Source organism: Chiloscyllium plagiosum, unplaced genomic scaffold (assembly GCF_037043375.1).
Source record: "Chiloscyllium plagiosum isolate Xiang-an unplaced genomic scaffold, Cpla_swu_hap1 HiC_scaffold_15, whole genome shotgun sequence".
NCBI classification, from domain to species: Eukaryota; Metazoa; Chordata; class Chondrichthyes; order Orectolobiformes; family Hemiscylliidae; genus Chiloscyllium; species Chiloscyllium plagiosum.
The window spans coordinates 66,766,176-66,792,302 of NW_028270153.1; the positions used below are offsets into that span (position 1 = coordinate 66,766,176).

Below are 26,127 nucleotides of genomic sequence, written 5' to 3' on the forward strand. Positions count from 1 at the left end.
ATTATTATTTCACCGGCCTCATTCTCGAAGGGGCCTGTGTTCACTGTAGCCTCTCGTTTTTATATATTTGAAGTAGCTCTTGCTGTTCATTTTGATATTGCTTACAAGTTTACATTCAAAATTTATCTCCTCTCTTTTTATTATATTTCAGTCACATTTTATTGGTTTTTAAAACAATCCTAAACCTCTGGTTTACCACTTATCATTGCTACCTTTTATGGTTTATTTTTCTTTCAAATTTGATGCTCTCCTTAACTTACCTGGTTTCTTCCTTACTGGGATATATCTTTGTTATGGGTCATGAACTATTTTCTTAACCATCTGCCATTGTTCCTCAACTATCTTTGCTGTTAGTCTCCTTTCTCAATCCACCCCAGCTGGCTCTGCCCTCATTCCTTTGTAATTACTTGTTTTTAAGCTCATTTCCAATCCAAGTTCCTGCCTCTCATACTGAATATCAAATTTCCAAGGGGGTTATTTACTCTGACATCAGTTATTAAACCTGCCTCCTTCCACATCACCAGATCCAAAGTAGCCTGATCCCTTATAGGATATATTGTTTGTTTGAGGGAGATATATCTTCTACTCGGCAGTTCTAACTGGAAGACTGTTGCAAAAGCTTCAGCCTTATCTTTTGCACTGATATGTTGAGCTCCCCCATCATTGAGGATGGGGATATTTGTGGAGCTTCCTCTTCCTCCAGTGAGTTGTTTAATTGTCCACCAGCGTTCACAATTGTATATGACAGCACTGCAGAGCTTAGACCTGATCCACTGGTTGTGGGATTGCTGAGCTCTATCTATCACTTGCTGCTTTTGCTGTTTGGCACACAAATGGTCCTGTTTGGCACCTCATTTTTAGATATGACTGGTGCTGGCCTTCCTGCACTCTCCATTGAATAAGGATTGATCCCCTGGCTCGATGGACACAGGATATGCTGGGTCAAGAGATTGTAGAGTGTGCTAGTGTACAATGCTGCTCTTGTTGTTGGCCCACAGTGCTTCATGGATGCCCAGTCCTAAGTTGTTAGATCTGTTTGAAGTCTGTCCCATTTGGCACTATAATATACAACATGATGGAAGGTATTCTCAGTGTGAAGGTAGGACTTTAGACTTCACAAGGACTATGCAGTGGTCACTCAATCCTTAACTCAAACAGCAAACTCCCAAAACACAGTGAAGTTAATGAGGCACGTTTCTGAAGTGAATCAGTCTTAGGACAGCAGACAGCAAGGTTTACGAACAGGAACGTGAGAATAAGCAGATAATTTGCTTTTGCGATGTTAATTGACGGGTAAACATTGGCCAACAAAGTGGGGAGAACTCCCTGCTAGTCAAACTAGTGAATCCACCTGTGCTGGCTGACAGGCCTTAACTAATGTGTCATTTACAAAGCAGTAGCTCTGACAATGCAGCACTCCATCAGCAGTGCACTGGAGTGTCAACTTAAGTTACCTGCCCAAGTTTTTGAACCTGTGACTTTCAAACACAGAGGCAAGAATGTTCCACTGAAAGCTGACTACCCTCTGCTGGGTAATCGCAATGAAGAGACCTTTTCACTGGTCTGCTGACAAAATAACAATGCCCTGAACTGGGACTGTACTGCTGTCAGACCAACAGCCCCCACATTGAGACACTGTTACAGTCACCCAGTTGCATAGGTCAGGACACATTGTCTACATCCCTGACAGAAAACTCACCAAACAAGCTCTCGACTCTGACTGGGAAGGGTGCCCGCAGTCAGTTCTGCAAACAGAAGTGACATCACAGAAAATCTGCGTCGAGTGCACGGCAGAAGTATTGAAGTTTTTGGAAGATTATGTGAGGATTTGGAGAGGCAATGGAACCTGCGAGGGAGTAACATGGAGTAAAGGGATATAAATCGAGGCCAAGGGAATTACTAGTGCAATCAGGGAGGGTTTAAACTAGAGTGGCAGGGGAATGAGAATCTGAGTGGAGAAACAGGAGGAGGAGGAAATAAGGATAGAAACAAAAGACAGAAAGGTAAGAAGCAAGTATCGAATGTAGAAAAAATAATGGGAGAGAAAGCAGGTAGTTATCCATGGTTATGATTTAGTTGAGATTAAGGAGACATGGCTGCAAGGTGACCAAGGATGGGAGCTGAACATTCAAGGGTATTCAATATTTAGGAAGGATAGCCAAAAAGGGAAAGGAGGTGGTGTAGCATTGTTAATAAAGGATACCATTGTACTATATTAGTGAGGTTGGAATCTGTAATGGATATAAATAATCATTAAAAAAAAGGGCAGAAAATGTTTTTGAGGGTTCTTTACAGCCTCCAAACAGTAATGGAGATGTAAGAGAAGACATTAAACAATAAATTTGAGATGCATGCATACTTATTACAATAATCGTGTAATCCAGTACTATAGATTGGATAAATCAAACTAGAAATGATGTTGTGGAGGAGGTTTTCCTGGAATGTGTACATATGGCTTTTTAGACCAATATACATTGAGGAACCAACCAGAGAACAGGTTTTTCTGGACTGGGCATCATGCAATATTGTTGTGGGGGTGTCCGTTTGGGAAGAGTGAACATAATTTGATAGGATTCTATATTAAGATGGAGAGTGGAGAAGTCAAATCTGAAACTAGGCCACTGAATCTAAATAAGGGGAACTTTTGAGGGTGAGTCCTGAATTGGCAAGGATAGATTCAGAAATGTTGCTGGATGGGTTGACTTTAGATAGACAACAAGCTAATATTTAAAGAAGATGTGCATCAATGACAAGTATTCATACTTGTTTGGCATGAAAATAAAAGAGGAAAAGTGGTTCAACTATGTCTCTCAAAAAAAATTAGATCCAAGGAGGGGAGATTTAAAATTGCAAGAAAAGCAGCAAACTTGAGGTTTAGGAGTATTTTAGAATTCAACACAACAGGACAGAGTTTGATAGAGAGAGAAAAATAGAACATGAGAGTAAAACTGCAGGAAACATAAAAACTGACTGTAAAATCTTTTGAAGATAAAGAGCTGGTAAAGACAAATGTAAGTCCCTTACAATCATAAACTGGGAAATTATAATGGGGAACAAAGAACTGGCAGAATTGAACACATACTTTGTTGTGTCTTCATAAATATGGACACACAATACAGAAACATCAGGGAACCAAAGGTCTAATGGGTGAAATTGAAATAAATCAGTATCAGTAAGAAAATAGTGCTGGGGAAATTAATGGGGTCAGAGGCTGACAATCTGACCAGGCCTGATCATCTACATCCCAGAATGGAAGTGGCCCTGTAAATATTGAATCCATTTGGTGGTTATCTTCCAAAATTCTATAAACTCTGGAGCAGTTCCTACCATTTAGAGGTGGCAAATGGAATCCAACTATTTCCAAGGGAGTGAGCGAATAAGCAAAGACTTGCAGACCAGTTAGCCTAACATCAGGAGTGGGGAAAATACTAGTGTCTATTCTAAAAGACATGATTATCTAACATTCACAAAATATTAATGATTTGGACAAAGCCAGCATAGGTTTATGAAATAATGTGAACTGATTACCCTACTATACTGTTCTGTGTCTGTAAAACCTTCTGTACTGTCCTGTTTTGTCACTATCCACAGTTATCCACACCTTTTCATACTAACTGCACAGTGGTGATTTTGGTCCTGACCCAGTTATTGAACTTAACTATGACCATCATGACATTACAGACTGGGTGTGCAGGTATAGAGGAGATTTACAAAGATGTTGTCAGCACTGGCGATGTTTAGCAATGCTGAAGTACTGGGATTGTTTTCTTTGAAACAGGGAGAGCTGTGGAAAGATTTAGTTAAACCTTGATAACTTGTTATGATCTCTTTACCTTAATTAGTTTGCACAGTTTTGGATTATTTGTTACTTTGGTTAGACCCTCAGCATGCAACTCTCAGACCTATTGTGTTATTCCAGCCATTTTGTTTGTTTCCAGCACCACCTTATTTTTAATTTTTTATAATTATCTATCTGCCTCAATTAATCACATTATAAGTCATCCCTTCACTTGCTGTTCAGCTGTTTGACATTTTACTCTCACAGTCTGACACTTTTGACCGCCTGCACAGATTTATTATTCAGCCTGTCGACAATCCATTTGTATGATCTTTTTTGATCTCTCTGCCTATAAAATCTGTGCCTATGTGCTTCTCTTCACTCAACCTGACCATGGAGCAGTGGTCAGAAAGCTTGTGATTTCAAATAAAACTGGTGGACTATAACCAGGTGTCGTCTGACTTCTGACCTTGGGTCTATGAAAGGTAAATCATCTGTAACATCTTCAGCAAGTCTTGCTCAAGATTGTTCAGAGAAGGATCACCTGCAAAGGTATTAAATATCTTGAGTATCTCTGATAGGCCCAAGAGGAGGTAAAGAGCTCAGAGCAGAGAGGGTTAACAGCCTGAAGAAACAGCCAATCCACCCGCCTCTTCAAACAAACCTGCTGCCCCAATATGGGGCAGGGTGTGGCGATCCAGAATCGGACTAGTTAGTTAGTCACTTCGGATCCACAACTCCACAGTGGAAAAAAGTCTTCCTTGTTCTAGAGGGACTGCCTGAGGAGGAGAAATGAAATATTGCTGCAGGAAGGCTGTTAGTGTTTAGTCATGCTGTGTCACAGAATACCACTTGATTGGCCCAGTGCCAATATGATTCAACTTTGGGAAATTTAAATAGTAATAAGTAATAAAGTCAATTAAACTGCCCGTCCACAAACACGGCACACCAGTCACTCACAGACAGACCCACAGGTGCCTGATACAGGTCCAGTACGCCTGGAGGAGACAAGCAGCAAACCTCCAACCCAGACAGGAGGGTGAGGCAGGTTCTGAATTGTAACATGTAGCAGAATGGAGAGTGAATCCACACAGCTCTCTCATTGGCTGCTATTCCTGCCCATGTTTGGCACTCTGCACACATTCTGTCCAATTCCAGACAGCCCAGAAAAGTAAACAATGAGCTCAACCACATTCCTCGCTTCTGAATCAAGAAGTTTCCAAAACCCAAAACACAGAACAGATTATCAATAATCCAAAGGGGGCATGTACAGGATTAATCTCTCAATTAATAATAAAGCCCAGTAACTACACGTTTTTGTCATTATATGATTATTTGAGCCAGTATTTTGGTGGCTGTATCCCACAATTATCCACACCTTTGCATACTAACTGCAGAGTGGTGGTTTTGGGCCTGACCCAGTTATTGAACTTAACTATGACCATCATCACATTACAGACTGGGTGTGAGGGTGTAGAGGAGATTTATGAAGATGTTGTCAGCACTGGCAATGTTTAGCAATGATGAAGTACTGTGATTGTTTTCTTTGAAACAGGGAGAACTGTGGGAATATGTAGTTAAACCATATAACACAACATTGGGTCTGGATTGAGTAGGTTGGAAGGGCCTATTTACATTAGCAGACAGGTCAATAATGGGGGGGGGGGGGGGGGAGTGGCATTGCTGTTAGGATTAGTGAGAAGTTAAGGAGTAAATTTTCACCCAGGTGGTGTCAGAAAGAGTGGTGAATGCAGAAATTCTCATTGCATTTTAATAATACTGATGGGTGCACTCAAGATGCTGGAACATTCAGGTTAAGAGCTGTTCCTTCTTCTGTTGATACAGACAATGTGACCAAGGTATCCCCTGATGTGCCATAATTTTTCCATTCTTCCGTATTTTTGGAACAACCATACTTGACTGCAGCTCCAGATTAGAACTCCAGATTCCCAAAGTAAAGCAGTAATGTGGATGGGTGTGTCTGCTGGGATTTTGATACAGTGTTTGTACAGACTGTATTGTCATCACAACATATTTCAGTAACAAGACAAAATACAGCAACACATACAAACATACATAGGAAGTAGGAGGTCATTCAGCCTCTAAAGTCTGGTCTGCCAGTCAATAAGATTACAGCCAATTTGTTTGTGACCTCAATTCCACATTCTTGACTAATCCTAATGTCTTTGGACTCCTGTTGTTATCAAGATACTAACCTCTTTGCCTTAAAAATACTCCACTGCTCTCTGGGGAGGAGAGTTCCCAAGGTTCACAAGTCCCAAAACAAAACTTTCTCTTCATCTCCATCTTAAATGAGCCAACCCATTATGTTTAAACTGTATTCCCTAGTTCTAGTCTTTGCACTACGGAAAACATTCTTTCAGCATCCACCCTGTCAAGTCCTCTTGGGATATTACAGATATGATTGTAATGTATTATTGAAAGATCACCTCTCATTCTTAGGGCAGCATGTTGGCTGAATGGTTAACAGTGCGGCTTCCTGGTGCCAGCGACCTGGATTCGATTCCAGCCTTGGGTGACTGTCTGTGTGGAGATTGTACATTCTCCCTGTGTCTGTATGAGTTTTCTCTGGGTGTTCTGGTTTCTTCTCACAGTCCAAAGATGTGCAGGTTAGGTGGATTGGTTATGGAAAATTGCCCATAGTGTCCAGGCTAGGCAGATTAGCCATGGAAATGTAGAGTTACAGGGATAGGGTAGATGTGGACTTGATGGGCTGTAGGGATTCTCTGATCCTAAACTCCAATGGATATAGGACCCCATCAGTTGAATGAATATTCACTGAACTGCTTCTATTGCAAGTATATCCTTTCTTAATTAAGAAGACCAAAGCTGTACACAATATTCCAGATGTAGTCTCACCAAGCCCTGTAAAATATAGCAGAGCTTCCCTACTTATACTTAATCTCCTGTGCAGTAAACAATAACATTCGATCTGCTTTCCTAACTATTTGATGTATCTGCACATTAATTTTATGGGATTCATGTACCAGGGCAGCCAAATCCCTCTATACCACAGAGTTCTGCAATCTGTCTCCATTGAAGTAATGTTTCATTTCTATTCGTTATTTCACCAGATAAACCTCAGTGGTTCAGAAAGGCTGCTTACTATCACCTCCTCAAAGGCAATTAGGAATGACCTATAAATGCTGGTGTTGCCAGTGACATTGCATGAAAGAATTAAGAAAGCACCACAACACACTACAATATTGCATACTATATACTGGCACGTCAACACCTCATCACTGCGACAACGTACCAGCACACGGTCAATGCACATTAATGGTTTGGACAATCACTGAGGATTGAGAGCTGCCCAAACACTCTAGGTCTTGGTCAGGTATAAGGGGACATAGCTCCTGCTGGATAATCTAATGCTCTCCACATAATATACAAGATTCTGGTGGGGTTTAACAGGGTAGATGCAGCAAGGTTGTTTCCCCTTGTGGAAACGTCTAAGACCAGGGGGCATCATCCCGGAGTAAGGGGTTGTCGATTTAAGACTGAGATGAGGTATTTCTTCTCTCTGACGGTAGTGAATCTGTGGAATTCTTTACCACACAGGGATGTTGAGGCCGGGTCATTATGTATATTCAAAGCTGAGACAGATGTATGAAAAGGCAGGGAATAGAGGGCTATGGAGAGTATAGAGGAAAAAGGTTTTTAGCTTAGAAAGGCATCTTGTGTTGCTGTGGTATTGGTGGGCAGAAGGGCTTGTTCTTGTGCTGTACTGTTTTGTGAGACTGACAGGTTACTAAAGGAATCAAGAGTTATGGGAAAAGGCAGCCATGATCTCATTGAATGACAGAACAGAACCAGTGGGCTGAATGGCCTAATTCTGTTTCTATGTCTTACGGTCTCGTGGTATTGGAAACCAGCCTTCTCTTTGAAAATGAGAATGAGATTTGGACTGAACTTAATTACATTATGGGTGGAAAGATGTGGGGAATTGTCATCTTTTAGAATATGGGTGAAACATCAAAATTTCCTCAGGGCACAGAAACCGTCTCTATGAAGAACGGGAACCCTCTAAAGAGTGCTATATATTTTAGTTTTAGTATCTCAACCCTAGTCTGAGGGACACTACACCAGCAGGAGATCTTGTTATGTCGTAAACATTCACTAACAAGCATTTGTACTTGTCCAGGTGAAAAGCCAGCGTCTGAGAAGAGCATCCAGCTCATAGATCACATGAGGTCACTTAAAATAGGTAGAATGCCTTGTGATGCAGGCCCCACATTGACACTAGAAGCTCAGGGTGTTAAAGTACAGATTTGAGACAACCCAGGGAATCCCTTATGGACTCAGACCTATAAAGCCTCTCTCCTGTCCGTCCCGGAAATCGTACTCTTTGGAAGTCTGGAATAACAACCCTCTTACAGACAGATTAGTTTAATTTTAGTCATCCCCTTCATTTACCAATAGCTTCACTGTTACAACATAACACTGATACCTATAAGCTAAACTGACTGGATTCTAATAACCTAGGAGAGTATGGTACCAGCTCTTCAAGTGCCCCAGCAGGCTCCTCCCATGTACTGCTAAAAATTGGCTTCCTTAATACAAAAGTTTACAAAAACATTACATGTTCTTAATTAGACACATAACAGTGAAAGGAGAAAGTGAGGACTGCAGATGCTGGAGATCAGAGCTGAAAATGTGTTGCTGGAAAAGCGCAGCAGGTCAGGCAGCATCCAGGGATCAGGAGAATCGACGTTTCGGGCATAAGCCCTTCTTCAGGAATGAGGAAAGTGTGCCAAGCAGGCTAAGATAAAAGGTAGGGAGGAGGGACTTGGGGGAGGGGCATTGGAAATGCGATAGGTGGAAGGAGATTAAGGTGAGGGTGATAGGCTGGAGTGGGGGTGGGGGCGGAGAGGTCAGGAAGAAGATTGCAGGTTAGGAAGGTGGTGCTGTGTTCGAGGGTTGGGACTAAGACAAGGTGGGGGGGAGGGGAAATGAGGAAACTGGAGAAATCTGAGTTCATCCCTTGTGGTTGGAGGGTTCCTAGGTGGAAGATGAGGTGCTCTTCCTCCAGCCGTCGTGTTGCTATGGTCTGGCAATGGAGGAGTCCAAGGACCTGCATGTCCTTGGTGGAGTGGGAGGGGGAGTTGAAGTGTTGAGCCACGGGATAGTTGGGTTGGTTGGTCCGGGTGTCCCAGAGGTGTTCTCTGAAACGTTCCGCAAGTAGGCAGCCTGTGTCCCCAATATAGAGGAAGCCACATTGGGTGCAGCGGATGCAGTAAATGATGTGTGTGGAGGTGCAGGTGAATTTGTGGCGGATATGGAAGGATCCCTTGGGACCTTGGAGGGAAGTAAGGGGGGAGGTGTGGGCACAAATTTTGCATTTCTTGCGGTTGCAGGGGAAGATGCCGGGACTGGAGGTTGGGTTGGTGGGGGGTGTGGACCTGACGAGGGAGTCATGGAGGGAGTGGTCTTTTCGGAACGCTGATAGGGGAGGGGAGGGAAATATATCCCTGGTGGTGGGGTCCGTTTGGAGGTGGCAGAAATGGCGACGGATGATACGATGTATATGCAGGTTGGTGGGGTGGTAGGTGAGGACAAGTGGGGTTCTGTCCTGGTGGCGATTGGAGGGGCGGGGCTCAAGGGCGGAGAAGCAGGAAGTGGAGGAGATGCGGTGGAGGGCATCGTCGATCACGTCTGGGGGGAAATTGCAGTCTTTGAAGAAGGAGGCCATCTGGGTTGTAAGGTATTGGAACTGGTCCTCCTGGGAGCAGATGCGGCGGAGATGAAGGAATTGGGAATATTAACAGTGAAAGACAATAATTCATAAGGAAGAAAAGTTAATTGACAGGTTTATGTACACTTGACTAATCACTCCCACAGGCCATAAGCCATTCATCAGGTGGGAAAAACATACCCAGATAAACTCCCATCATAAAGAGATACCAGTCCGAGCTAATTGGAGAGTTCATAAGGTAACCTTGCATAGCTCACATGTCAGATACAATTGTTTTACAAAATGGCTTCTTAGCAAGAAGGGCAAACTTTTGATCATAAAATGGCTTCCCAACACATTGTGCCAGAATCTCATCAATATAAGGTCTAGAATAATTTCTAAGCTAGGAGCAGACTCCTGCTTTTTAAGCACTGAGTCACTCTGTACCTGAGGCTGAGATGAAGGTTGCATTTAAACTGATTCATTAGTCTTTGAATTAAACATACTTTCTTTTCAGGGTTGTGATTCAAATTCAAATAAGCTATAAGATCTGACTAGTTAGAATTGACTGTGGGGCAGTCTGTAAGGTCTGTAGAGTTGTCTGCAAGAACCGCAAATAGTTAAAGCTTCATCAATATTACCTTTTACAGTGTTTGTATTTAATAACCAGTAATGGGTACTCAATATCATCATAAAGTCTCAAAATGGAATTAAAATCAAACCAAAGCAGATAAGCACTTGAGTTAATTTTCTACTGGCTTCAACAGACTCAGCACTAAAATGGTCTCCGTCTCTCTCGTGTCCTTTTGAACTCGCAAGTCAGGGTCTTGTAACAGCAAAAATGTTTTTAGAGTCATAGAGATGTACAGCATGGAAACAAACCCTTCGGTCCAACCCGTCCATGCCGACCAGATATCCCAACCCAATCTAGTCTCACCTGCTAGCACCCGGCCCATATCCCTCCAAACCCTTCCTATTCATATACCCATCCAAATGCCTCTTAAATGTTGCAATTGTACCAGCCTCCACCACTTCCTCTGGCAGCTCATTCCATACATGTACCACCCTCTGCGTGAAAACGTTGCCCCTTGGGTCTCTTTTATATCTTTCCCCCCTCACCCTAAACCTATGCTCTCTAGTTCTGGACTCCCCCACCCCAGGGAAAAGACTTTGTCTATTTATCCTATCCATGCCCCTCATAATTTTGTAAATCTCTATAAGGTCACCCCTCAGCCTCTGACGTTCCAGGGAAAACAGTCCCAGCCTGTTCAACCTCTCCCTGTAGCTCAGATCCTCCAACCCTGGCAACATCCTTGTAAATCTTTTCTGAACCCTTTCAAGTTTCACAATATCTTTCCGATAGGAAGGAGACCAGAATTGCACGCAATATTCCAACAGTGGCCTAAAAAAATGTCCTGTACAGCCGCAACATGACCTCCCAACTCCTGTACTCAATACTCTGACCAATAAAGGAAAGCATACCAAATGCCTCCTTCACTATCCTATCTACCTGCGACTCCACTTTCAAGGAGCTATGAACCTGCATTCCAAGGTCTCTTTGTTCAGCAACACTCCCTAGGATCTTACCATCAAGTGTGTAAGTCCTGCTAAGATTTGCTTTCCCAAAATGCAGCACCTCACATTTATCTGAATTAAACTCCATCTGCCACTTCTCAGCCCATTGGCCCATCTGGTCCAGATCCTGTTGTAACCTGAGGTAAGCCTCTTCGTTGTCCATTACACCTCCAATTTTGGTGTCATCTGCAAACTTACTAACTGTACCTCTTATGCTCGCATCCAAATCATTTATGTAAATGACAAAAAGTAGAGGGCCCAGCACCGATCCTTCTGGTCACAGGCCTCCAGTCTGAAAAACAACCCTCCACCACCGCCCTCTGTCTTCTACCTTTTGAGCCAGTTCTGTATCCAAGTGGCTAGTTCTCTCTGTATCCATGAGATCTAACCTTCCTAATCAGTCTCTCATGGGGAGCCTTGTCAAACACCTTACTGAAGTCCATGTAGATCACATCTTCTGCTCTGCCCTCATCAATCTTCTTTGTTACTTCTTCAAAAAACTCAATCAAGTTTGTGAGACGTGATTTCCCATGCACAAAGCCATGTTGACTATCCCTAATCAGTCCTTGCCTTTCCAAATACATGTACATCCTGTCCCTCAGGATTCCCTCCAACAACTTGCCCACCACCAAGGTCAGGCTCACTGGTCTATAGTTCCCTGGCTTGTCTTTACCGTCCTTCTTAAACAGTGGCACCACGTTTGCCAACCTCCAGTCTTCAGATACCTCACCTGTGACTATCGATGATACAAAAATTTCAGCAAGAGGCCCAGCAATCACTTCTCTAGCTTCCCACAGAGTTCTCGGGTACGCATGATCAGGTCCTGGGGATTTATCCACTTTTAACCATTTCAAGTCATCCAGCACTTCCTCCTCTGTAATCTGGACATTTTGCAAGATGTCACCATCTATTTCCCTGCAGTCTATATCTTCCATACCCTTTTTCACAGTAAATACTGATGCAAAATATTCATTTAGTATCTCCCCCATTTTCTGTGGCTCCACACAAAGGCCACCTTGCTGATCTTTGAGGGGCCCTATTCTCTCCCTAGTTACCCTTTTGTCTTAATACATTTGTAAAAACCCTTTGGATTCTCCTTAATTCTATTTGCCAAAGCTATCTCATGTCCCCGTTTTGCCCTCCTGATTTCCCTCTTAAGTATACTCCTACTTTCTTTATACTCTTCTAAGGATTCACTCGATCTATCCTCTCTATACCTGACATATGCTTCCTTCTTTTTCTCAACCAAACCCTCAATTTCTTTCGTCATCCAGCATTCCCTATACCTACCAGCCTTTCCTTTCACCCCGACAGGAATATACTTTCTCTGGATTCTTGTCATCTCATTTCTGAAGGCTTCCCATTTTCCAGCCAACCCTTTACCTGTGAACATCTGCCCCCAATCAGCTTTTGAAAGTTCTTGCCTAATACCGTCAAAATTGGCCTTTCTCCAATTTAGAACTTCAACTTTTAGATCTGGTCTATCCTTTTCCATCACTATTTTAAAATGAATAGAATTATGGTCGCTGGCCCCAAAGTGCTCCCCCACTGACACCTCAGTCACCTGCCCTGCCTTATTTCCCAAGAGTAGGTCAAGTTTTGCACCTTCTCTAGTAGGTACATACTGAATCAGAAAATTGTCTTGTCCATACTTAAGAAATTCCTCTCCATCTAAGCCTTTAACACTATGGCAGTCCCAGTCTATGTTTGGAACGTTAAAATCCCCTACCATAACTACCCTATTATTCTTACAGATAGCTGAGATCTCCTTACAAGTTTGTTTCTCAATTTCCCTCTGACTATTGGGGGGCCTAAAATACAATCCCAATGAGGTGATCATCCCTTTCTTATTTCTCAGTTCCACCCAAATAACTTCCCTGGATGTATTTCTGGGAATATCCTCCCTCAGCACAGCTGTAATGCTATCCCTGATCAAAAATGCCACTCCCCCTCCTCTCTTGCCTCCCTTTCTATCCTTCCTGTAGTAATTGTATCCTATCTTCTGCATTCCTTGAGGTTCCCCCCTTTTTCTGAGCCTTCCTGCCTGTCTAATTTTTTTAGTGCAGTAAATGTGTCCTATAATTCAGCATTACATTTTAGTCTAAATGTTTAAAGTCAAGTTTTAAGGCTGTAGACTTTCTCAATGGTATGAGTCCGGGTTTGTTAGCGATGGAAGGCACATTGTAATGTTAACAGACAGATTGTAAATCCTTCCAATACACCTGATGGAAGGTGGGAAGAGTGGGAGAGACTCCTCGTCAACCATCCTGGTGAAAGCAATGACAAACCACTGCAATATTTTGCCTGTAAGTATGGACCAATCAATGGATGTCCATGAGAACGCCTCATCTTCCGGCTAGGAACCCTCCAACCACAAGGGATGAACTCGGATTTCACCAGTTTCCTCATTTCCCCTCCCCCCACCCTGTCTCAGTCAAATCCATCAAATTCAGCACCGCCTTCCTAACCTGAGATCTTCTTCCCGACCTCTCCACCCCCACCCCAGTCTGACCTATCACCCTCACCTTGACCTCTTTCCACCTATCACATTTCCGACGCCCCTCTCCCAAGTCCCTCCTCCCTACCTTTTATCTTAGCCTGCTGGACAAACTTTCCCCATTCCTGAAGAAGGGCTTATGCCCGAAACGTCGATTCTCCTGTTCCCTGGATGCTGCCTGACCTGCGCTTTTCCAGCAACACATTTCCAGCAATGGATGTCCATGGCCAGACTTCGTAATTGAGGATAGGAGAAAAGACAGCCAATTACGGGATATATGACACAGAAACAGGCCGTTCAGCCCAAACAGTTATGTTTATGCTCCACTCAATCTCTATTCTCCCTCATATGCTTATCAGGTTTCTCCATAAATATATCAATATTATTCACTTGCCCTGTTTCCAATGATAGTAAATTCCATATTCTCACCACTCTCTGAGGAAAGAAGCTCCTTTTGAATTCCTGACTGGATTTCTTGATGACTATCTTATACTTATGCCTCCAGCCATTTATTTCCCAAAGAGGAAACAATCCCTCTATATCCACTTGATCAAAACCTTTCATAATGTTCTCCATTAGATCATCCCTTTGCCATTTTCAACAGAGCAGAGATCCAGCCTGTTTCAGAGTGTTACAAGGGGACATAAATTTAAGGTGAAGGATGGAATGTATAGGGGGGATGTCACGGGTAGGTTCTTTACCCAGAGAGTGGTGGGGGCATGGAATGCGCTGCCTGTGGGAGTGGCAGAGTCCGAATCATTGGTGACCTTTAAGCGGCAATTGGATAGGTACATGGATAGGTGCTTAAGCTAGGACAAATGTTCGGCACAACATCGTGGGCCGAAGGGCCTGTTCTGTGCTGTATTGTTCTATGTTCAGCCTGGCAATCCTTTACTGATATGTTTATCCACACCTTTTTTGTATCACAGTTATAAATCTTCCCTGCACCCTCTCCAGTGACTTTATATCCTTTTTATAATATGGCAAGCAGCACTGTGCACAGTCAACAAGGTGCAGTCTAACCAAGTTTCAATACATGTTTAGTTTACATTCCCTACATTTTAATTCTATTCCTTTTGAAATAAAGCCAAATGCTTGGTTTGTTTTCCATCATCTTGTGAACCTGTGGTGTAACCTTTTTAGTGATTAATGTATTTGTCCATGTTCCTCTACCCAACTCAAACTTGCATCTTCAAAATTACAAATGGCATCCCTATTTTTTCCAACCTAAAGCATTTACCTATGTTGAAATTAATTTGCCAATTATTTGTCCATTCTGTAATTTATTAATGTCATCCTGTAAGTTATTACAAACTTCCTATCTCATGCTTTCCAATTTGGTGTCACCTTGAAATTTATTGTTTTTGATTCCAAAGTCCAAGTCGTTAATGTAAAGTATGAACTACATTTGACCTTGCTCTGATTTTCTGAATAACTATCCCTTAGTCCCACTCTCTGCTTTCTGTCCTGAAACCAGCTAGAAATCCATTCTGCCACATGTCCCTGACTTCACATTCTCTAACCTTTTAAGTATTGCTGAAGAAAGGCATGCCTAGTCAATGCTTTTGTTTTTGCTCTCAAAAAAATTTGCAAGAACATCGAAGTAAAGGGAAAATAACATTTATATTGTGCAATTAGAGAGTACTGATTGAGGTGGACTAGTGGCTTCTGATTTGTAAATATACTGGATAATGATGACTGACAGTTAAATATAGAGTCTTGAATCATGCCTAGATGATTAATTTTTACAGGATTTGAATGACCTATCCAATTTTCACCTGCAATATGAATGTCTGGTGGCATTGTGAAGCCTCAAGACCACCTTGGAGGCGCTTGTCAGTAAACACAACAAAGGGACCAGGATAGTCATCCTTAACAAGTGTGACTATATCATCAAGATACACAACTTGGAGGTGCTGGTGTCGGACTGGGGTGGACAAAGTTGAAAAATCACACAACACCGGGTTATAGTCCAACAGGTTTGTTTGGAAGCACTAGCTTTTAGAGCGCTGCTCCTTCATCAGGTGGTTGTTGAACCACCAGATATTGGTGTTGTGTAATCAAAATGATGGATTCTAAATCATACCCAGCGTACACCAACAGTGCTTTTAGGAAGACAGTTCCAGGATTTTGACCCAGCAACAGTGAAGGAATGTGATATAGCTCCATATCAGGATGGACTTGTGGTTTGGAAGGTAATTGCAAAGGTTGATGTTTTCTGTATCAGCTGCCCTTGTCTTGTTAGACAGTAGAGGTTGTGGATTTGGAAGATACTGTCAAAGGAGGCTTGGATGCATTGAATGGCCTTCTTCACCCACATATATCTTGTGATTTCTATCCCTTCGCATTGTGTTGACTTGCACTAGATACACAACTTTTTCCAATGAAAAGAAAAATGGTTTGGATAGAGTCTCCTAACTTAGCCCCTCATCAGGCTGTATAATGTTACCCTCCATAATCCCCATGCCCCACTTCACCAAGTTCCTTTCCTGAATATGGTTCGTATGAGATGCATTTATAAACATTAGGCATCTTTCAGGACCACAGCCCAAGTGCCCAGACTCCACGTGAGCACATGGAGCACAACTACAGGAGACATAACTCGCTCTTTTCTTCTCTTGACATTCAGCTATTTCCCAGCAGGAATGACAGATGAGTGACTTAGTTCCTTTGTCACAGTGTGGTTAAACATTTTAATTGTCAATCTGCAAATCCTTCTGATATGCCTAAGGCAAGGGGTAAATGTAGAAGAGTTTCTGGGTCAATTAGACCTGCTACAGGCATCAGCAGGTGCCTTACTAAATATAACCACAGATAAATGTGGAAATCCGTCTTCTTAGGACTGGTATCTGATGAGAAGGAGAGAGACACAGACTGGGTTATTTTGTATGAAGTGTGGTGATTATCTAAGATCAGATCTAACGCTCCTGTTGCACCCAGACTAAGATGACCCTGCTCAATGTGGAATTAAGCCCAGACTCTCTTCATGAGGGTACCTTGTAATGGTGAAAAAAGGACTCCTCCGAACAAAGTTAAAGTTTGTTGATAGGGACCAAAAGACAGCCTGATAACCATAAATTTGTCAAAGTGATGCTTCAGTGTGTTCTTTGAGAAGGTGACCAAACCGGTGGATGAGGGTAAAACGGTTGATGTGGTGTATATGGATTTCAGTAAGGCATTTGACAAGGTTCCCCACGGTAGGCTATTGCACCAAAATACGGAGGCATGGGATTGAGGGCGATTTAACGATTTGGATCATAAATTGGTTAGCTGAAAGAAGACAGAGGGTGGTGGTTGATGGGAAATGTTCATCCTGGAGTTCAGTTACTAGTGGAGTGCCGCAAGGATCTGTTTTGGGGCCACTGCTGTTTGTCATTTTTATAAATGACCTAGATGAGCGCATAGAAGGACGGGTTAGTAAATTTGCAGATGACACTAAGGTTGGTAGAGTTGTGGATAGTGACAAAGGATGTTGTAGGTTACAGAGGGACATAGTTAAGCTGCAGAGCTGGGCTGAGAGGTGGAAAATGAAGTCTAATGTGGAAAAGTGTGAGGTGATTCACTTTGGAAGGAGTAACAGGAATGCAGGTAAGATTCTTGGTAGTGTAGATGAGCAGAGAGATCTCGGTGTCCAGGTATGTTGATCCTTGAAAGTTGCCATCCAGGTTGATAGGGTTGTTAAGCAGGCAGACAGTGTTAGCTTTTATTGGTGGAGGGATTGAGTTTCGGAGTCATGAGGTCATGTTGCAGCTGTGCAAAACTCTGGTGCGGGTACACTTGGAGTATTGCGGACAGTTCTGGCCACTGCATTATAGGAAGGATGTGGAAGCTTTGGAAAGAGTTCAGAGGAGATTAATTAGGATCTGCCTGGTATGGAGGGAAGGTCTTATGAAGAAAGGCTGAGGGACTTGAGGCTGTTTTTGTTAAGAGAAGATCAAGAGGTAACTTATTTGAGGCATATAAGATAATCAGACGGTTGTATAGGTTGGACAATGAGAGCCTTTCTCCTCGGATGGTGCTGGCTAGCATGAGGGGACATAGCTTTAAATTGAGTGATGATAGGTATAGGTCAGATATCAGAGGTAGTTTCTTTACTCAGAGTAGTAGGGGCTGTAATGCACTACCTGCAACAGCAGTAAGGGTATTTAAATGTCATTGGATAGGCATATAGCCAAGAATGGAATAGTGTAGGTTAGATAGGTTTCAGATTGGTTTCACAGGTCGGTACAACATTGAGGGCCGAAGGGCCTGTACTGCGCTGTAATGTTCTACGTTCTATGAATATACAGCCTGCTGCTTGAGAGTCATTCGTTCAGCAGTCTTCCAGCGACAGGCTGAGGAACTCGCTCAATCCTCAATGCAATGTTGCACCGTCAATTTCACCAGCCTCATCATCTGCTTGATCAGTAACAGCTCATGCAACCCATCTCCTGTTCCAGACAATATTTCAATGGAGGTTAAAGGTTATGGAAATCTAGTTTCACCCATGTATTACTGAATACAACAGGCATTTGTTAATTCAGTCACACCCATTCATAATGTGATGCAGGAACAAGCACACTGAACCCACCAGGGTTCCAGTTTGCTGATCCTGTATTCCACTGGCACCAAACGTATTAAAGTGAAAAGAATTATTTTAAAAGTACAAAGTCAATCAAACATGATGAGACCTCACCCCAAATCTGAACAGTTCCAGATGGCCCGCCTCCTGTTTCAGTGCCTATAACACAGGCCACAACCCCATGACCATAGGAAACACTCCTTAATCCTGAGGGAAACCCTGGCAGAGAAAATGTTTATTGTGCCCTGCACTATGTCCACACTACAGCAGCTGGCAAGGGTACACTGGGCCCAGCCAAGAGCCAATATGGGCACCATAAGATCTAGGGCCACATAGAATAATAATCCACAAGGAATTCCCCAGTGAGACTGGATATCACAAGTCAGAGTGCCAGCACGGTGGCACAGTGGTTAGCATTCTGCCTCACAGCGCCAGAGACCCGGGTTCAATTCCCGCCTCAGGCAACTGACTGTGTGGAGTTTGCACATTCTCCCCATGGGTTTCCTCTGGGTGCTCCGGTTTCCTCCCACAGTCCAAAGATGTGCAGGTTAGGTGAATTGGCCATGCTAAATTGCCCGTAGTGTTAGGTGAAGGGATAAATGTAGGGGAATGGGTCTGGGTGGGTTGCGCTTCGGCGGGTCAGTGTGCACTTGTTGGGCCGAAGGGTCTATTTCCACACTAAGTAATCTAATCTTACCCAATCATTACCGTGCTACAGCTGGATAGCTCAGTGGGTACAGCTCACACCTCTAAACCACAAGGTCTTTGTTCACATCCCACACCAGGGCAGTATACAGGGAATGCATTCTACCTGGTGGTGAATGACAGTGGTCTGGCAAGCACGTCCCTGACTGTGGATGAGATATATTTGGAGTGCATGGAGGAGGATGGTTTTCTCTACACAACCTGTGCCTCACAGGAAATGTTTGACTTCTTTCCGAGTGACAGCAGCTCTTGACCTAGTACCTTGGCTATAACAGGAATCTGTGAATTAAAACAGACTTGTTTTTCCTTGCATTGTTGGAGATGGTGTCTTTCAGAAGAGAAGTCTTAAACCTGTTCAGAGAAAGCAGAGTTAATGTTTCGGATCCAGTAATGTCTGAGGAATTCTGCTTTCTCTCTGCAGATACTGCCAGACCTGCTGAGTTTCTTCAGCAATTTCTCTTTTCATTTCTGATTTCCAGCATCCGTGGTTATTTGGGATTTTGTTTTGGTTAAGATAGTTACAAAGATCTGATGGTGCACTATTTGAAGAGGGACAGGAGAGTTCTCACCTGAGTCCTAGTCAATATCTATCCCCCAATGAATATCACAAAGCAAATTATCTGGTCATTATCATATATCAATCACAGTCATCATAAAAAAATGAGAACATGAAACAGAATTACTTAGGAGCAGAAGCAGATCGGGTATGATGGGCTGAGTGGCCTCTTTCTGCAATGTAATCATTCTCTCATTCTGTAACCTATTCCGGGAAGACTACCCATTCTGTTAACATTAACCCACTGCCTGTCCCACTCCCCAGACATGAATGCATTCATCCCACTCCCTAAACTCTCTTTCCTTTTCCCTAACTAATTTGTAACCAATAACTCATGCCCTACTCTGTGAATGTTAACTTAAACACCCCACCCCCACTTTTCTCAGAATATGTGTTTGTAAACATTAATTCACCTCATGCATCCTGAAATAAAATATGTATAGGTGCTGTCACCAGTATGTTTTGCCAATATAAACTACTTGCTTATAAATCACTCCCGTGTCAATGCCACCTTATTATTATGAGAGCATGATCAGCAGATTTTCATGTGGATGAATCTCTCTATAGTTTGGATACTCACATTGACTGAGAGATAGGACAGGCTCCTGGTTCTGTACTGTATGGTTACTGTTATGAATACATGCTGGTGTATGTAATGTGTAAGTTATGCTTATTGTGTTTCCAGCTGAGATGGAGCACACACCAAGGCTGCTAGACACTGATCACACTCCACCAATGAAATTCAGAGACAGGCAGCGGTTCTTTGAAGACGTCTTCCAGCCTGATGCAGATTTCTACCTCACTGCTGCACACCTGCAAATTGAGCACCAGAGGCGTAAGTTAAACTCAGTGCCTGAATGATTGAACCTGGTGTTAGAGAGCGAATGGTGGATGAAAGGTGACAGGTTCAAAATCATAATTCTCTCTATGTGGGTGAACATGATTTGGAGGTGCCAGTGTTGGACTGGGGTGGACAAAGTTTAAAAATTACACAACACAAGGTTATAATCCAACAGGTTTAATTGGAATCACTAGCTTTCAGGTTCTTCATCCTACCACCTGATGAAGGAGCAGCGCTCCGAAAGCTAGTGCTTCCAGATAAACCTGTTGGACTATAACCTGGTGTTGTGTGATTTTTAACTTTATGCAGGTGAAGTAAGACTGGTGTTTCTGTGGCATCTCTTAGAACACGAACACTCCTAAACACTTTATGTGCAATGAAGTACATTAGAGGTACAGTCACTGTGAAATGTAGGAAATGTAGCAGTCAATCTGTGCATAGCAAGATCCCACAAACAGTAGTGTGAAAATGAGAAGCTTTAATGACACTGGATATCGGATAAATGTTGACTAAGATAGATAGGAACAACATAGGACCTAAGGATTAGGGATGGGAGTAGTCATTCAGCTCTTTGTGAGCTTACTCCGCTGTTTAATAAGGTTGTGGCTGATCTGGTTGTAGCTTCAACTCCATTTTCCTGTCTGTCCTCCCATTGCTTTTGATCCATGGTTGATCAAAAAGCTATCCAACTGGAATTTGAACCATTTCAATAACCCAGTCTTCTCTGCTTTTATAGATTCATAGAGTGTTACAGGACAGACATTTGACCCATCATGTCTGTACCAGCTCCTGTAAGAGCTAGCCAGCTCATCCCATCCTCAAACCCTATCTCCGGAGCCCTATAACTATATCCCTTTCAAGTATATATCCAGCTCTCCTTTGAAACTTCCTGTGATTCCACCTTCACTACTTTCCCAGGCAGCACATTCCCAAACCCTAACAACTCTGAGTGAAGAAGTTTCACCTCACCTCACTCCTAGCTCTCTTGCTGACAATCATGTAGTTGTGACCACTAGTTACTAGTTACAACCAGCTAGTGGAAACAGCGCATCCTTCTTTCCCCTCAAAATAATTTTGAACATCTTAATAAAGTTACCTTTTAATCTTCTCTTCTGCAAGGAGTATAGGCCCAATTTTTCTAATCATTCCTTGTATCTAAAATCCCTCATACTTGGTATCTAGTAAATCTCTTCTGCACTCTCCCCAGGGGCTTTAACATCCTTCCTTAAATAAGGTGCTCAGAACTAAGCACAATACTCCAAATGTGGTCTAACCAATGATTTATAAAGGTGTAGCTCACTTCCTCGCTTTTATATTCTAGTCCTCTATTTATAAACCCAAGGATCCTATAGGCCGCCTTAACAATTGTTTCAGCTTACCTGGCCACCTTCAGAGAATTATGCACATGAACCCCGAATTCCCTCTGTTTCTGTACACCTGTCAAAGGTGTCCTATTGAGCCTGATTGTCTCTCCATGTTTCTGCTGTAAAATGCAGTACCTCACATTTCCCTGCACTGAAATTCATCTGCCAGGTCAGGGTCCCTTTGAAATCGCTCAGCATCATTATCACAATTTACTATTCTTCCTTCAGTGTTGCTGGATCGAAATGTTGGAACTCCGTCCCTAATAGCACAGTGACCTAAGAGGAGAAGGTTTGACGGGTCTGAATGGTTGGGTATGGATAGGGAATGAGGGGAGCAGCATACCTGAAAGTACAGAAAGAAAGCAATAAGGTTGATAGAAGGAAACAGGAGGAGAAAGAGAACAGCACACAGTGAAAGAATGGGTTTGGGTTCAGAGTGGCAGCCAAAATGTGGATGGGAATGGAGTTGGACGGAGCCCAACAGTTTTTATGTCATAATTTAAGACCTGATGGTAAACAGGAAATTGGTGATAATCTGACAAATCTAGGGCATAACAAAGGTGGCAAAGCAAGGGAAGAGCCAGAGATGTACTATGTAAAGGTGAGTAAAGGGGGAGAAATCAGAAATAAGTTAATGAATGACGAGTGGCAAGATGTCAATGTGTCAGTGGTATTCACTCACACTCTGTTTCTCAGTTAGATGGAGGCATTCATGAACTGTCCCATGCTGAAAGTCAGGATTCAGTTTTAAGACAGAGATTCAACAATAATACAACTCAAACATAAGAGGAATTTAAGTTTTCATAAAAGAGAGCCTGTAAATGAGTATTTCTTGTAATATTTACATAAATGTGTAAGATTCATGTTGGAACCAGCTATATCCATAAACTACCAGACATTGATCCTCCCCATGCCCAGGAGGTACTACAGATTTGCTGATCTAAAAACAGATATAATTTTGAACCATTCAGCCTTTGTCTTCTGAGCCCTTAAAAGTGATGTTCCATAGAGACATCAAAAGGCTAACAGTGAAGAACTATGTTGTTCAATCATTCCACTTGGTTGCTCAGGAGCCATGTGATCCATCTACCCTGAGAAACTACTGACAAAGCAGAATCCAATTACATTCTGACATGAAATTCTATGAAGTAATTTTCCAATATAATATCGTGTATCCAGGCATGGGGGAAAGGCTTCTAAATCACAGTCCAGTATATCTAGGTTGCAAGTACTGGCATAGACTCTTTTCCCCCATTTATAAGCTTACTGTTACTGGGTATATATGGGACAAAGTGATTGCATATTAATATGGCAATCACCAAAATCAGTGTTATGACCTGCACTGTTTTACAAGTTAATGGGATGTATTCCTATCAAATTAATAACATTGCACAATGCTTAAAACTAAAATTTGTCTCCTTTGGTACGATAGGTACATCACATCCTTGCTGCTCTTCATACCAATAATCCATTCTGAAGAAATCGGACAATGTTTATACTCAGAGACCAACAATGAGCATATTATTTTACTAAGACCTTTCTGTCAACGTTTGGTGAATTGTCTGATGAATCTGGAAAGGGGAAAGATAGAATATGCATTTTGCGGGGGAAGTTTAATGGCAATATAGAGAATAAGGAGCCCAATACAGGAGAGACACCAGACCTCGTGACTTTTCTCCTTTGCACTGATGGTAGATCTGTAGAATGTCTCACCCAGACTACAGCTATGTGATGTACACTGCAAACTCCTTTCATTTTTAAAACCAAAAGACTTTAACCCATGTGACTGATTACTTTTGTCAATTAAATGATTCAGGTGAAAGACACTTATTGAACAAAACCTTCCCTGTAATGTTGTTTTGCAATTTAATCCATTTACCTTTCCCACCTAATTTAGGATAAGTGGCATGAGATAGTCTGGGTGGCACTGGGGCTCAGTGGCTAGCACTGCTGCCTCACAACATGAAGGACCTGGGTTTGATTCCAAGCTCTGGCATCTGTGCGGAGTTTGCACATTCTCCCAGTGTCTGTGTGGGTTTCCTCCAGGTGCTCCAGTTTCCTCCCACAATCCAAAGACGTGCAGGTTAGGTGGATTGACCATGCGAAATTGCCGCATAGTGTCCAGGGATGTGCAGGCTTACGGGGCTCAGCTATGGGAAATGCAAGGTTACAGGGACAGGGTGGCATGCTCTTCAGAGGTTTGGATTGGACTTGATGGGCTAAATGGCCTACTTCAACATTGACTCATAGAATCCCCACAATGTCACAGTTTGTCTCCCATTAAATAAAATTTAAGTAAATAACCTACATAGTTCTGCTCAGTCCAGATACACAGCACTTCAAACAACACTCTTTAGTCTTGGCCTACCTGAGGTAATGGGTTCACTGGAGTTTGATTGTCTCAAAAGGAATAGTTCATGCCTGTCTGAGGTAAACATGAACTAATAGTAGACTGAACACAGTGTTTTCCAACATAGAATCCTCCAAAATCAGATGTACAAAACAGAACTCAAAATCAAGTGTACTTTTCTATTTCCTGTTAACTCTCATCCTCTCCCACTGAAATAGTATGTGACTGGGGAGTGAAAGTGGTCAGTTAGTTGTCATTGTAAATTTCTTAATTGTTATGCATGTCTGACAAGTCCATTGGGCTAAGATGTAAAAGAGCTAATGGCATTCACAAAGCCACATCCTGGTTCAAGCTTTCGGGGAAAGAGAAACCAGAGTCTAAACTGATTCAGACCTTGAGAAATGGAGAGTGAGAGTGATCTCATGGCAGGGAAAAGGGGCCTCGATTTTCTCTGTCACCCACGCTTGATGGTTTTTCTATTTCCCACAGCACCAATCGGAAGTGTCTCCTCCATGGAGGTCAATGTGGACATGCTGGAGCAAGTGGATCTCATGGATATGTCTGATCAGGAGGCACTCGACGTGTTCCTCAACTCCAGCATGGATGGCTGTGAGACACTGACACTGCCAGGTAAGGAGAAAACCCAACACAGCAACAAACTCCACACCAATCGAGTGTTACAGGTTGAGGTGTTTCAGGAGTCCTGTGCCAACATGCCTGTAACAGACAAGTCCTAGTATCTCAGTATTAAAGGCAGGTCTGACTTCTCGTACCCTATTCTGGGAAAGATTGGAGTCACTTCAGTTCTCCATTATCTAAGGAGTGTGGAGAGATTGTGACTCTAGCGGTAGCAATCAGCCAGGGCCTAATCTGTGTTAACAGCAGCTGCAGCTATTAATCTCAGGATGTTTGGGAGTTTCCATTTCAGTGAGGGAGCAAATAGACACTCTCCTAACCTTCCTTTGTTGATAAAGGATTTACTGATACCACCAGCTCCTGCATTAACTTTGTTTCATTTCTGCCCACAGATGAACAGTTTTACAATAATGAGATCACCATCAAAGTTCCAAATTCTGCTGAAACAAAATCTCGGATGTCATCCACTTCCTCTAACTCCACAGATCCCAACAGCCTGGAGTTCAGTAACGGTGACGAGACTCCAACTGTCCAGTCTGATGACGAGGATGTCCAAGTGGACACTGCACTACTTACACCGAACAAAGACAAGGACACTGAGCCACAAGCTGGAAATGAAAGCTAACACTGTGTCTGACATCACATACAGCATAGCTCTTATCAATGAAATGTCTTTCTACTGTAAAGAGGGGGCTGCAAAGTTAGCAGCAACTGGGATATTCCTGTATTTTCCAGATTACTGATTCACCGAATAATAGATGTTTAAATCCTACTCATACACTCCTGGTTACCCATATTCCCAATTTCACGCACCCTTCCAGTTAGACGCTCCTGGTCACATACACTCCAGCCACATATTCCAGTTAAGCATGAATTCAATGAAGCACAGCCAAATTAAACATACATGCAGATCTAACATAGACCGTTCCTTCAAAGGTTGAAAAATATGTAGACAAATCACACACATAGCTAAGATCATGGATGCAATAAAAACAGAGAGACACAGATGGACACAGTGGAACAATGGATGTTGGATAAATGACACTTAATGCCAATGATGACACCATAAACAGATAGCATGAGACAGGCTAACCAACAGTCGCTAAAGCAACAGCCACTGTCAACTTTCTAATAGAGATGACTGAATGAATCCTTTAGCACCAAACACAGATGTCAGAATATGTGATCTTAGCTTAAGGAAATGACAGCATGTTGGATCACAGTGAACTGCCAGTCAATAAATCCACCATAAAGACAATGTCAGATTGTAAAGAAGCCACACTGGAGATTTCTTTCTTAATAAACTTATGATGGCCAATCATCTGAACATATGTGCTCTAGGTTTCCATTTTGTCTGAGTTAACAAAGTGTTTTACATTTTTGAAAAAAATGAATCTTCTTTTAAAAGTCCAATTTACAAACAGCGATGAGAAGGATCTTTTCTTCTATATAAATGATTTAGATATTGGAATGCAGAGAGGAATTTTCAAAATTTGCCAAAGATACCAAACAGTGACAAATTGTAGATGATATGCAACATGATGTATACTCATAGAAATCAACTGCACA

General features: G+C 42.5%; 1 protein-coding gene across 2 annotated transcripts in view; it reads left to right on the forward strand.

Annotated features, from left to right (window-relative positions):
- The window catches only part of LOC122559981 (dysbindin-like), a 39,725-nt gene extending 13,836 nt beyond the window's left edge, over window positions 1–25,889 (forward strand). Inside the window, exons 2-5 of one of the 2 annotated variants that reach the window (XM_087995006.1) lie at window positions 15,297–15,524; window positions 20,053–20,202; window positions 24,412–24,552; window positions 24,951–25,889. In XM_087995006.1, coding sequence (XP_087851132.1) covers window positions 20,058–20,202; window positions 24,412–24,552; window positions 24,951–25,183 — 519 coding nt within the window. In that variant the 5' untranslated portion in view covers window positions 15,297–15,524; window positions 20,053–20,057 and the 3' untranslated portion in view covers window positions 25,184–25,889. The remainder of the gene's footprint in view (window positions 1–15,296; window positions 15,525–20,052; window positions 20,203–24,411; window positions 24,553–24,950) is intronic. The other variant, XM_043710103.2, reaches the window with a different exon arrangement.
- The last annotated feature ends 238 nt before the right edge of the window (window positions 25,890–26,127 follow it).